At 28.3% G+C, this 14,719-nt stretch overlaps 1 protein-coding gene across 1 annotated transcript; it reads right to left on the bottom strand.

Moving 5' to 3' along the window:
* Positions 1-274: 274 nt before the first annotated feature.
* LOC100306411 (adenine phosphoribosyl transferase) lies at positions 275-5,157 on the bottom strand. Its single transcript, NM_001251505.2, has 6 exons — positions 4,979-5,157; positions 4,670-4,780; positions 2,716-2,808; positions 1,771-1,920; positions 1,035-1,093; positions 275-577 (listed from the first exon to the last, which is right to left on the bottom strand). The coding sequence occupies exons 1-6, from the start codon at positions 5,058-5,060 to the stop codon at positions 518-520; spliced, it is 555 nt and encodes a 184-aa protein (NP_001238434.2). The 5' UTR covers positions 5,061-5,157; the 3' UTR covers positions 275-517.
* Between the last annotated feature and the right edge of the window lie 9,562 nt (positions 5,158-14,719).

Below are 14,719 nucleotides of genomic sequence, written 5' to 3'. Positions count from 1 at the left end.
GACGCTTTTTTTAATCATCGTAATCATAATTAAGACCTATGACTTGTCAATAAAATCCTAAGTATTTTCCCAGGTTTCAGTTCTTTCAACATGCTAAAGGACTCAGCTTAGTTTAAAGTGGCATTTTGGCACAAACTAAAATACCCAAAACTAATAATAATTAGCAACGACATTGGCGTGTTATAAAATATTGACAAGAGTTAATAAAATAAATTCAGAAAAAGCTAGGAATGGAATGTGTTACAGGGCGTTCTGGAGTCCATGTTGGATTTCGTCATGCAAAATATCTACAAGTATATTCTTGTAGCCAAAGATATTAATTTTATTCGAAAAAGAGTGAGGAAGCAGAGATGAGAAGACGAGACCCATAAGAGTGGGTCATACAAATGCATCATTAATTTGATTTGATCGTTCCTACTACAAGCTAGAATTGGAATCCGAATGGGAAAGCACCCACTGAAAGACACATCATCTCCCAAATCTACATCTTAATATTCTTTTGCACACTTCATAATCATCATATCTCCACATATTCAACCAACACGTACAAGGGCTTCCCGTTCAAACGTTCACGACCCTGTGTCATGTATGTATTCGCAAAACATCATTAACATAACAAGCATCCACTCAACACACACAGCCACTACTAAAAATACTACCTTGGCTTAATAATACTAGGTGAATGAAAATTAGGAAACACTTAAACAACCATAGTCCATAGGCAACCGATGAATTAATAAGCGATTTAAAAAAAAAACTGCATCAGATATTTCTGTTATCTAGGAAACCAAACAAAATTTAATGGAGAAATCAAGCCTACCATCTCAAAGTAGGCTTGCAGCTAGCAAGGAGTAGTCTATGGAAAACAGAAGGGTCATATTCAAATGTTGTGTCTATCTCTCTCCAATAGGTGAGTGAGTCCTATCTGATATTTATTAGGAGAGATACTGATACAAGATTTGAACATGACCTGACATGTAAATGAGAGGATCCATCCCCAAACAGAATATTTACAAAATCCAAAGTATACATACCTTCAATTCTGGTAATTCAATTACACATGCACACTCCACCACTTCTGCTCCCACACGTTCTAAATGACAGCAAGCAAAGACATCAAATATAATCCAATCCAAAAATGACATTAACAGGGGGGAAATAAAGATATTAAAACTGAGGTATGTTAGCAGAAGTGCAGCTAAAAAAGCATTCGTAATCCAAAGAAACAGCTTACTGTGGTCTAATAAGGAACCTCGTTCATGCATATTCATGAGTGATATATTATTCACTAAAAGAACATCACTACTATTGACTTATCCGAGGAAAAAAAATATAATAGTAAATAAAATGAACCAGCAAATAACAAGGAATTCAACCTCTTTAATACACTGACGATTGGAGTAAAAGCATGAATCATGAATGTAATGCACACACTAAAATTAAACTTATAAGTACTACTAAAATACACGCCAAAAGTCCTGAAATAATAGCTTACTAATCCTAATTTGCATGCCTGTAGTATTCCATTAGGTTTTTCCTTTCATGCCAAAATCATAAATAGGAGTCGATCTCAGGGAAACTAATCCCCGCTGACAAGAGCTAGACTTGTGAACATATGAACAACAGAAAAAGATCTCGGGGCCTGAGCAGCCTTCAATAACAGAGTTGAATAAATTAACGGATCATCGACATGTAAAACAATGTCAGACTGTAATATGATCTGATATAATAAATGTCCATTTATGACAGAATTTGCTCACAGGAACTTACCTAACAAGTCCATAGCTGCACAGAGTGTTCCACCTGTTGCAATCAAATCATCAACCACTAAAGCACGCTCACCAGGTTCAACAGCTCCAACATGCATCTCAAGACAGTCCCTTCCATATTCCAGAATATATTCTTGAGAAATAACTTTTCCTGGCATTGAGATAAGCTTTTGTTACAAGAAAATGAGGGGAAAAAAAAAGGATGCTACAGTCACTAACAATCTCAACCAAAGTTGAATCCTTGATAAAGCCAGAGTAAGTTATAAGTAATATTTCAAGGTTTATATATTTAAGCACTTTTTCGAAATTCGTTTCAATTAAGTCACAATTTCATCTTTCTATAAATAAAAATACATAGCGCAAGGCAAGAATACACACTCCAATTAATAGATGAACCTGGAGGGCAGATTACAAGTGCATGAAAAGTTAGGTTATATAAAAAAGAAAAAGGTACAGAATGAAAAAGGGTACTTAAGAGGCTAAAAGATCTAACCACAGGTGGAGGAAATAATATTCAAAGACAGCACTTTGTAGAGGGAAAATATCATAATGATTCTCTGTATTTCAGGGGGTAAGCATCATATATTTTGATAACAGAAACTGCATAACTCTAGATTTGCAAGGTTGAAACACAAAAAACAGGGACCAATCTTAAGAAATGATTTCTTTTTTTTTTTTTTTGATCAGCAAAATTAAGAAATGCTTTCTTAAATACAATGCACATTTGCATATCCTACACAGGGGTGTGAAACCATGAATTGAAGATGAATCAATTGAGGAATGTTAAAAATTTTGAGCATTAGAAATGCAATAGATTTAAGTAGTAAATAAATATAAAAAGTTAACCTTCTGCCAAGAACATTGATTTGAAAAATATAAGTGTGATACAATTGGCATATTAATGAAAGTATTTTTTTTTTAAAAAAAAATAGGTGTTAAATTATACCAGGCAACTTCTTTGGTTTCCTCAATGGTACAAACTTTGCTCCTATAGCCAGCGCAATGGGAGGACCAAAAATAAAACCTCGAGCTTCAATTCCTACATAAGAGAAATTATTTATCAGAACACAAGATTATAGACAATAATACATGTGCTATTGTAGATGACATGTAGTTCAACGCCATCAAGAAACTGTGCATTAGAGATAGTGTGCTACTACTTGCTACGAAAGAAAGGGTAAAATGAAATAACTTTTTTTACCATTTATGTTTGTAATTTACTTCCAAGTGGTTGGAAGGAATTTTAAATATTAGTGCCATCATCTTCATAATTTGTCATTAAACAACATAAAAAAATGACACATAATGCATAGGGACTGTAACCACCATGCATGTAAGAAATTGACCAAAAAAATTAATGTAAACCCGACAGTAGCACTAAGGATATATAAATAAAAGGTGAATGAGAAGAAACAAACAAGTGGATATAGATTGAAAATTAGTTAAGGCGAGAGACCAAACCAAGTTGCCTATGATAGAAATAGAATTAACAAAAGCCATGTCTAGTAAAACAAAATGCAAGCTTACAACTTCAACCCCCCTTCCCCCACAATAGTAAAAAAAGAACAAAAAAACAGTGGAGGGACTCATCAGAAACACCCTGTCCCTGTATAGATGTAAACAGAGAAGCAAACGGCCAAAAGTCCAAAACAATGGCAACAGACTTAAAATGTTATGATGCCAATTGGCAAGGGACCTATCAATCAGTAGCCAATCAGCAATAATGCCGATTGGTAATACAGGATAATTATTATACACAAGGAAAAATTCCACATCTCATACTGGACTCTATAATTGAAGAGAAGCTTCCTGGGAATGTCTCACAATATATATATATATATATATATATATATATATATATAAGCACACACAGACAAATCCTAATGCACATGCAAAAAGACAAGTCACACCCAACCCGATTGTGTTCTGTTTCATTTTCTAATCATACATAAAGAACTAAAACCGGTGCAAAGGACCTACCAGCAATTCACATTTAAATTTACCCTTAAATTGTACAAGTGTAAAATGGGGTCTCTAATCTAACATCTGTTTAATGGACAGGGATACAAAAAAAAACTATGTATTACAAGTTACAACAACATCCAAAATACCAAATTAGACAGAACTCATGGCATGATAGCTCCAGTTTCATGGCTTCCATGCCTTATCCTCCGCAACATATCGCACTAAACCCTCCAGCATATCCGGTCATGTCGGGGAAAAAAGGTTAAAAGCAGAAAAAAGCTACAACAAGACGACACACACAGAGAGATGGTACAAAAGCGAAAAAACCAAGCACGATGCACAGTGTATAGTACAGAACTACTACTAGTAGCTCGTCCCCTTGCAACTACTAGTGACATTTAAGTTTCACCGGGGGCTTAGTAACTTGGAAAGGAACAAGAAAGTGACACAGGAATGACCAAAAAAGTAAATAAAAACAACAGTGAAATGGAGGAACCCACAAATCATAGATAAAAGAAAGGGGAAATGGAGGGATTTGAAACATGCGTCATGCGGGTCCACTTTGCACAAATTGGAAGCGATCACCAATGGTGGTACAGCTCCATGCAAATTGGATCCAGGCACATGTCCACGAACAAACAAGAGAGCTTGAGATTTCAGAATGGCAATCAATGGTACAACCCACTAACAAGTTAGGCCACCTAGTCAAACCAAAAAATCACTCCCAAAACCCACAGTGAGTGACTTCCATTCAAAAAGACAACCAGAAATTTATGCAATATAGAGCACTACTGCATACTCTCCCCAACTTTCTCGTCACCGTGGACCCCACCACCTTCTTCAAGCTAACAACAGTAGTAACACTCATAAAAAAAAACTTTTCAATGTTCATCCTCTTCTTATTTTTATGCTAAAAAAACCTTTTTATTATTTACCTGCAACAACAGAAATGTTTTTGCCCTTGTACCGCTCAACGAACAAATCTATTGTGTCCTTAAATGCTTTGGGATCAAGCAATAGAGTAGTAATGTCTTGGAACATAATACCTGCCGTTGCAAAAAAAAAAACCATTGAAACTGAAAAAAAAAAAAAACGAAACCTCCGAAGAAGACTTTCTAGAAATTGAAAAACGGAAGTCAAACTAAATATGAATTCAAAGGCTTTGGTTTCTTAGTCGGAAAACAAAAATATTAAAAAAAAACAGAAGTTTAAAACAACAAAAAAGGAAAGGGGAGAAAACGAACCGGATTTGGGGAAATTGGGGACGACACGAATCTTAGTTTTGATGCCATGAAGACGGGTATCCTGGTCTTTGTAAGCCGACATTGTATAAATAAGTGGGGAAGTGAGTTTGAGTACAGAGAGAAAAAGAAGAATGGAAAAGGAAACAAGAAAAGAAGAAGAGAACAACAATAAGAGAGGTGAGGATATCACTGTCTGCACGATATTTATAGAGAGAGAGAGAGTAGTATATGCAAAGAGTCTGAGTGTTCGTTAACACAGGTTAAACTAAAAAGCTTATTATAAAATTCTTTTACTTCTTTTATAATTTTACTTGTCTTTATTTTTTCATTATGTCTATTTTTTTCTAAATTATTTTCATATTTACCCCGATCCACCGAAAATGAAATAAATATTTTAGTATTTTCCTACTATAAAAGTTACTATAAAATAATATTTTTAGTTTTAAAAAATTATCAATAATCAAAAGTAATATCATACCACTATAAATTATTCATCATAATTCTAAAATATAATTTATTTATTAAAAATATTTATTTGTTTCAACTTTTAATTATAATATAGTTTATATGTTTAAGGTATTTGTTTATTATACATATTTATATAAAATTAAACATTTCTTTTGTGCTAAAATATTAGTTTACCTTATGTTCAAGCACTTATTATAAAACATATTTTTAAATTAAATTTAAATTTAGTTCAGATTTAAAAGAAATCAAATAAAACTTTGAAAAAAATTACGTCCCATAAATGAGTTTATACTATTATTTAATGAATAAAAAAACTGAGTAATATTTAAGGATTATAGTTGGTTAGAAATTCGTTACGTATTTTCAGTTCATCTTAAATAAAAACAACATATAGTATTAAATTGATTGTATGCGAGAGTTGTGACATCATATTTTAACTCAAAATCTTAAGATTTATTATCCATGAGTATAATCATATCATTAGACCCACATGCTCTAGGTATTTGCAGTAAAATCATTCATGTATGGGTTGAATAATGTGTTTAGAATTATAAATCTAATCAAAATTTTTAGAATTATTTGTTTTGATTTTAAATATTATTAACGTTGAAACTTCAAGTGTTAGTGTTAAAACTATTAAAATTTATTAAGGTATTACTTTTAAATATATTGTTATCTTCCTTTTTTTGTATTTATCTTTTATGCAATGTTTACATAATTAATGGATCAAATTATGTTTATTTATCTTAACAAATCTGATTGTAATAAAGCTTATTACCAAAAATGAGTTTATAAGAAATCATTGTGATTCAGACGATTACAGTAAATCTCGTTAAAAAATATTTTTGTTTTAATTTGTATTAATCTATTTTAGAATATTAATATAATGGTATTAAATGAATTAATTTTACTATTTTCAGACATTTAATAATATTGTGTTAATTGTATTGAATATTTGAATGAATCATAATATAAAATAGTAATTTTGAGGGGGGAAATCAAATTTAAACAGATAACATGTTGGTCTGAATCGAATCAAACCGTTTACTTACATGTATAAAAGGCTTTTTTTTTACACATAAGAGGCTTTTAAATTTTGGTAGTCATTATTTACTAAAAAAAATTGATAGTCATTATCAAAAGGGGAGCTAGAAACCATATATGTAAAGTGTGTAATGCATATGCACTTATTTGTAAAATAATTTTATATTATTATTTAATTATAAATTATAATTTAAATTATTTTAAAAATTAATAAACTTATCCTATACAATAATTAGATAATTATATAAAAATTCTTAGGTCGACAGTATATAGTTATTTTTCTCATATATACAAATATACAATATATTAAGTCTCATGTTCATTGAATGAAAAATAATAATAATAAGTTTATTTGTTAGTAAAAAAATATGTAGAGTACTTTTTTATACTTAATACAAGCAATTTTTATGTAATATTTAACATGGTTTTTTTATTGAATTGGTCAAATGTATATCATATATAATAACTACTCTCCTATTTTTTTATCCATCATCTCACCAACACCTCTTCATTACTTTACTCTCTCTTTTATTTCATCTTATTCCTTTTCTCCTTTCTTTGAGATAGTGTTAACTTGATTTCTGTTTGATACCTCGAACTAGATAATATTTTAAATTTAGAACTGTTCTTGTCACTCAAATTATTTCAGAACAACCTATCGTGTCGTAGAGATTTTTATCAAAACAATATGAAGGGAATAAATTCTTAAAATGGTATCTTTATACACCTCAAGCCTCAAGGTACCCCTTTTTTGTTTTAATTTTCCAACATATATACTGATAAAATATCTTACTTTAGAAATGATGGAATATTCATTTAAGATATAAGGTCATCTTCCTGAAAACGATTCATCCATAAATTTAATTAATTAAAACATTACCAAGTTTTGAGTATAGAAGTTATATAAACACGCATTTTGAAGCTTTGGAATCAAGGATGTGCTATTTATAGAGTGTTTAGTTTCACATTTTGAATGTGAGGTAATGTATTACCGCTATTTAAATTAATGATCATGCTCACAGATTAACATATAACTTTTAACGTATTTTTTTCACTCGCGTGTTTTTTTAGAAAATTTCATACTAGGTTTTTTTTTATAAAAAAATAATTTAAAGTTAAATACGTTTAATTATAAAATTTATATATAAGTAATTATTAAAATAATTACATCTTGTTAATATAAATAAATAATGCTAATTAATTCTTTTAAGCTATTTTTAATGATACATTCTTGTATAATCTTTATATCTTTTTGAATATAATATGTATCGGCTACATCCACTTTTCCTTCCCATTACAAGCATGCATGTTAGGATATACTCCTTGTATGTATCTTGTACCTTTTACATCAACCTTCACTACACAATCTTATTAGCACTCACGATGTCACAATTTCTTACTTTCCAACGAGTTTTCAAACACATTATTAGACTATGGTTGATTTATGTTGAAAGCTTTTTTTTTTTTTTGTTGTGAAATTTGTTTTTGTAGTTTAAGGTATCACACATTTTTCCTTTTTTTAGAAGTCACATATTCTTCTAATACAGCAATTTTAGTATTACATGAAAAAGTTAAGTAAACATTGAGAATTGAATTTGTTTCATAGGACATCAGCACAAAGGAAATAGATCAAAAACTGTCAACAAGACAGTGTGATTAACTGTCAACAAGACAGTGTGATTTTAGCCTCTTTTTTTTTTTTTTTTTTTCTCTAATTAGTGGTCCACTCCAGTAAGATCTAAGCAATGAATGGAGAATTCTTCGTTCTTATTTTATTTAGAAGACAAACTAACAAAAGTAGCTCTCCTGATAATGTGTAGCCCCACAACGAGTAGTGTTATAAATAATTTTTAAAAGAAAAATGAAAAAAATGTCGGTGGATTTATAATTTTGATATTACACTATTAGCAATTCACAATTAAAAATAGAAAACCAATGATACACAATTCTTCCTTCAATTTTTTAGAAGCCAAAATTTGTTAAAAGAGTGTATAAGGTTTCCTCCAAGCCTTTTATACATTTTAATGGAGTTCACAGATAAACCTAAGCACATGGATTTATATGGTCTCATCGTAGATCAATACACAAGTAATAAGTTTGCTAGTTAATTAAAAAAAAAAATAGGCGAAGAGAACTAGGACATATTGATCTTCAATAAATTCCATCCAGTTTTTTTACACTATTTCATTATCATGTAGCCACAGAGGACCACAGTGCTCCACACAACCGAGTGCACAAAATTTGCCAAGCATATTCTATTTTCTTACCCCTCACCAAGCCCGGTGTTATAGAAAAATCATTTCATAGTATTAGAGGGTAAAGCAATATGAAAAGAAGCCAAAAGTAAGAGAAGACCAGACCTGGTATGCAAACTTGAACATAAATAACAAATGCTAATGGTTCATGTTCGTTATACAAAGGCTACACTAAGTTTGTTGAACATTCACGATCACATTTCTTCTAATCAGATTAAATGTGGAAGGGATTTCGTCCAGAAAAAGAATTGCAAAGATAATGCTAATAACTTTAGAAGAATTAAAGTATTAATCATCTTTTAGAAAAAAAAACTCAAAGCAACATTATTGGTTAGTACGACAAAGATTTCACACAAAAAATGTATTGAAAGATGTGTTTACATTTTATTAGACGTATGTGTAATTAAAGTTCTAGTAATTGTTATAGTTATCTTATTTTATCAAAAGTATGTGTAAATTTTTAGTGAAAAGATAATAAAATTTCTCATATAATATATTAAAAAGATATGTTATAAGAATTATTATAATATTAAAATCTTAAGTTATAGATAATTTTTTGAACTCTCATGCACTTGTCGTGTTTCAAATTTTAACCAACTTAAAGTCTATTTACTTGACCTATTTTATAACAAAGTCTATATATATAAGTATAAGTAGTCCAAGAAGCCGATCAATAGGAATTAGAAAGTAGGCCAGTGAGTTTATATATATATATATATATATATATATTAAACTTAATTTCGCTTCGGTCTTTTAATCATTGTAATTGTACGTAATTTTAATTTTCTATTTTTAATTATGCAAATTGTATCTCAGAATATTTTTTTTATCCAGGTACTAATCAAGTTCCTTTATCAACGTTTCTTTCATTTTCTAATATTTTTTGCAAACACAGTTGCCTGACAAGCATTACCAGTGTCCAGTGCACAATGAGCATATAATTTGGATTCATAGACTGCGTAAGGTTAATCAAGTAGATGATAATTTGACTAAAATATGGGTTGCAAGATAATGATTTTTCACATATTTTTTTTTTATTGTTTTTCAAATTTTAATTGTAATGCCTCTAGGATGGACTTGTTTAGGACTAATTTTCCTAGAGGTTTTTATTCCTTCTTTTTTGTAATGCCATTCATTAAAAATAAAAATAAAAATAAAATATAATAAAGCATGATTTTTGTTTATTCTAAACAAGGGTATAATTAATTAGAAGAAAAAATATTAATCAAAGATTTGAAGTTAAAAAAAAAAACATTTTCTTTTTGTGTTCAACGGGGCTTAACACCCAAAACACAAAAGACAGAAAGTATAAACTCCTATACTACTAAATCAGTTAGTTTAAATTTATTTATTGAAAAAAATGTTTATTTTAATAAAATAAATAATTTTTTATTTTTTAAAATATATTTGTATAAATTGATTCTGTTTAAAAATATAAATTTATGTTTATTTTAAAAAGTAAATCATATCTATTTCTTAACAAATATTTATTTTAAAATTATAACTTAACCTATTATCAGCTAACAACAATGGCATCAAAAGACTAAGAGGGGTTTGCTGAAAGATCACCAACCTTCTCTTATATATTTTTTTTTCCTCTTTCATTCGTAATTTAGAGTTTAGTCGAAAAAGAAATAAATCTAATAAAAAATTATTTTCATCAATAATCAAACTTAATAATATATAGATGATTCAACATTAACTTCATCACATTAATTACTTAAATCCAATCACTTATTTCTCTCCCATATCATACTTAACTGGCTAAAACATTTAAAACAAAATTAGAAAAATCAATATTTTATTTTTACATTTGTTCTGCATGTTTGATTACTTGATGTTAACGTAAGCAATTGATAGCGAATTTTGGATTGGTGGTAAAGAATGAAATACAATGATATGACGGAATAAGATGTACTGAAATGAAATAAAAATATCATTTAATTATTTGAATTTTTTATAATGTCATTATTTGAATTTTTTTATAATGGACAAAACAAATATTTCATATTATTATTTGAAAAAAAGAAAAAAAATGAGTTATAATTTTTTAATTCTTATATTATATAATTTTAAATATATTACCATTATTCTTAAGAGGCTAATGATTAGATAAATTTTACAAAAATAAAATATTTATTTTATAATATAAAATTGTGTTCCTTCAATTACGTACATCCTAAATTCAGGAAAAGAGAATTGAACTTCAGTAATAAAATAGATCATGATTTATTTTCTTTCATTATGTTCAATTCTTAATTTTAGAAACTAAATAATAAAATATTTTCTCCTTTTCACTTCACTTCTCCCCATTGCATCTCTTCTATCAATCCAAGTTCCAAACACTCCCTAAAATAAAAATAAAAACTTAAAAAACTTCTTATTTGACTTGTGTGGTGTGTAAAGATATGAAACTATGTCTGATTTGCTGCTAAAGAGATGATTCTGACTCAATAATTAATTTTAGATTGAATTTTATGTGTTTAGTTTTATGTTGTAAAATATTTTAAAATTGATTATGATTTATGGATCTAAAATTGATTATAAATTGAAAGAACTTTGGATAAATTTTATGTTGGAACATAAAATTTATATTGAATTTTATTCCTAACATAAATGTATTTAGTATAGATTTTAAAATCTTTTGAGATTGAAAATTCTTTATACTTTTAGTTTTTTTTTTAAATTATACTTGATTCTATAATAAAAAATATTAATCTAAACATTCAAATTCTTTAAAATCAATTTTATTTAAAATGAAATTTACCATGCTCGTCCAAACACACGCGAATACCCGATGATCACAACATCAACCCAGACCACGGTACTGATATTTCCTTGTCTCCCATGTACGCTGCATAGCCTACATTACCAGTTTCATGTGTGAGACAATTATTCTGCAAATGCAAACAGGAAAATTGCTATCACATATATGTCGGGTCTTTTCTATATATTCATAAAAATTATATTATATACAAATTTATACCATTTTAAACAAAACTATATAGTGTATGACAAAATTAGTAATTTTTAGAAAGAAAAAACACAAATTTATAATCACAAGTAACAAAAGGGGACGTCTACATTTTATAAAAAAAGAAGTACATAATCGTTAAAAATGTTCAATGTTTTTTCTTCTTAAAATAGGTACGTACACTACTAAATACTAAAAGTATAAAGAGTTTTCTTTATCAATAAATTAAAATAGACTTTTCATGTTAAAAAAAACTTAAATAACCCTTTGGTCCTATAAAATAGGGTGTTTTTATTTTATTGCTTTGTTTTTTTTTAGTTTTAATTAGTCATTGAAAGATTAAAAAAAATCTGGTTTGAGGTTTTGGCGTCAAATAACATTAATGAATGACATAATAACATAATTCAGACTTATCATGTTATTAAGAAAGTTTGAAGGAAAATTATGTCCTCAGCAACTAATTTTTGACATTATTAACCTATTTGAATAGATAAAAAATTAAAAAATACAGTTAATTTACTAAAAAAAAATTACTCATGATCATCTTAGCTAACTTTTTATTCATGTAACAAGTCAAAGAGTCAACTACCAATGTCATCATTGTTACATTATTACTTAATGTTGTTATTTAACAACAACAAAAAATAAGATAACAAAAATATTTTGAAAATACTAAAATCAAAACAAAAATCTTCAAAAGAACTAAAAAAACATATTTTACCTGAATCAAAAGTTATTTAAACCTAGAAGAAAAGGAAAAGAAAAGTATATTACATTTGAAAATGATACTTAATTATAGTAGTTTTTTTATTAGCCAATTAACTTTAAATATTTTTTAATCCCTCAAATTTAGGATAAATTTATTTATGTTCTTTCAAATTTATTATAAACCTTGTAATTTAAAAAAAAAAAACTTATTTTAGTCTCTCTCCCAAACATTGCTTATGATTTTACTTATTTAGCTAATAAATTATAAGTTACTTACATGAAAACTTCCTATAGTATAAGTTTGCATCCTATTATCAAACACTCTATTATGTATGTTTTTCTTTCAAAGTATCTGACAACATTTGGGTAAAAGAATTTTAGATTAAAATGATTTTTTTTAATTATAAGAACTTTAAAAAAAATAATCTAGAAGACAAAAAATTAATGTATCATAAACTTAAAAAAGTAAAAATATATTTAAACCTTATTTATATATATGGGTACTAAATATTAAACTGGAAGACAAATATTGAACCTTATCTTGTCTTATACGGGTACTAAATGACAAGTATTTTGATTGGCATTGGTGCCCTATCCAGCTAGGCATGGGGGCACTTGAAACAAAGCCAAGGAAGGAAATCTAGTGTAATTTATTATACATTTTTACTACTGTCTACACAATCTGTGACTACCCCATCTCTCAATATTTGTGTATCAGTGGTAGCTTTCAAATCTGCATAGTAATATTCTGGGGGCATCTATCATCCCTTTCCCATTAACCCAAATATCCCTTTCTCTTTGCTTGTTCAACAGTGATTTATTAATGCCATCCGCCTAATTACAACAACTCAGAAAGCTGTGACGACTATTGACAAAGATATATATTATTAATTGGAACCTTTTGCATTACATTACCTTGAATTTAAGACAGTGACCTCGGTTGTTGGCTACATTGTGATTCTGCAACTTTAGTTGCATCGTCTTGTAAGCTGCGAAGCCACACAATCTCTTTGCTTATTATGTTTAGCTGCGCTTTCCCGTAAACAATTTCAAATTTAAACAATATGGGTAAGTAAAAAAATCATATCATATACTAGTATTATTATATATATTCGATATCTTGCATCGTAGAAATGGCAAGTTGATTATAAAGAGGACTGCGTAAAAAGACCCTTTGCTGGTTGCTGGAGCTGGCACATGTCATTAGAAGTAGGGAAAGCTAGGAGGAATCTGTCCTCTAAAAACCCCCCTAATGCAAAGGGATTTTCCGGAATGGACCTTTCGCTCCTCCATAAGTTTGCATGCATGTATATGACATTATGGCATCCAGAACACTCTTTGATTTAAAGGATAGAAATAAAAAGAATAAAAATGAAAGATAAATTTTTGGATTAAACTCTAAAAGATATAGGTCTCATGTGAGACTTACAAAGTTTTCTCTTATTTCTCATATCTTTCTTTAAATCAAACACAATCTATATTTATCTATAAGGAAATAAACTTTTTTATTTTTTTTTTCACGATAAATAATTGAGAAAGACTAACTAAAAATTAAAATATAATAAATATTGTAAAAAATAATTAATTTAAATACATATTAAATTATATTTTAATAATTACTATCATTAAGAAGTTATAAGGTTCATTAAATAATTGAGAGGGGTCAAGGGTTGAAGGGGGAATAGAGGTTGTGGATCAAATCTTCCACTAATAAAAATTAACAACTAACATTAACATGATAAATTAAATAAATAGCTACTGTCATTGCCCATTTTTAGTTCCTGAAATAAAAATAATAACTGGCATGTTAATTTTAATTAAAAATAACGCTAATAAATCTTTTGTATTATACGTAGCTAAGTTTTGTTGTTTTATTGTCTACATAATAATTGGTCCTTATATATGGGCTTAGATTGAAAATGACAATATTTGTGTTCTATACGGTCCATAATTGTTAAAGGGCAATTATTGTTTCCTTTAATAAAATAATTAGCGATACGTGTATATTATAATTCATAAGTATACAATGGAGAGTGCACTACAATATTTAAACATTCACATGCTCCAATATATATATATATATATATATATATATATATATATATATATATATATATATATATATATATATATATATATGTGTGTGTGTATATATATGTGCGCGCGCGCGCGTGTATACATATGTATATATATATATATGTATATATATATATATATTTAAAAAAAAAAAAAAATGCGCTTTCACAATGACGGACTGAGTGAGACACACACAGTGTCTTTCTCTCTCTGTGT

Source organism: Glycine max, chromosome 11 (genome assembly GCF_000004515.6).
Source record: "Glycine max cultivar Williams 82 chromosome 11, Glycine_max_v4.0, whole genome shotgun sequence".
In the NCBI taxonomy this organism is placed as follows: Eukaryota; Viridiplantae; Streptophyta; class Magnoliopsida; order Fabales; family Fabaceae; genus Glycine; species Glycine max.
Note: the sequence above shows the minus strand (reverse complement) of the source record. Positions and strands in the feature narration are given on the sequence as shown.

What these genes read in the sequence shown, in the direction of transcription:
- LOC100306411 (NM_001251505.2), bottom strand. Translation starts at nt 5,060, where the DNA reads ATGTCGGCTTACAAAGACCAGGATACCCGTCTTCATGGCATCAAAACT. An exon ending in TGCAGCTATGGACTTGTTAG is followed by an intron (nt 1,094 to 1,770) that starts GTAAGTTCCTGT and finishes GCTGTCATTTAG; the next exon opens with AACGTGTGGGAGCAGAAGTG. An exon ending in TTGAATTACCAGAATTGAAG is followed by an intron (nt 578 to 1,034) that starts GTATGTATACTT and finishes TACATGACACAG; the next exon opens with GGTCGTGAACGTTTGAACGG.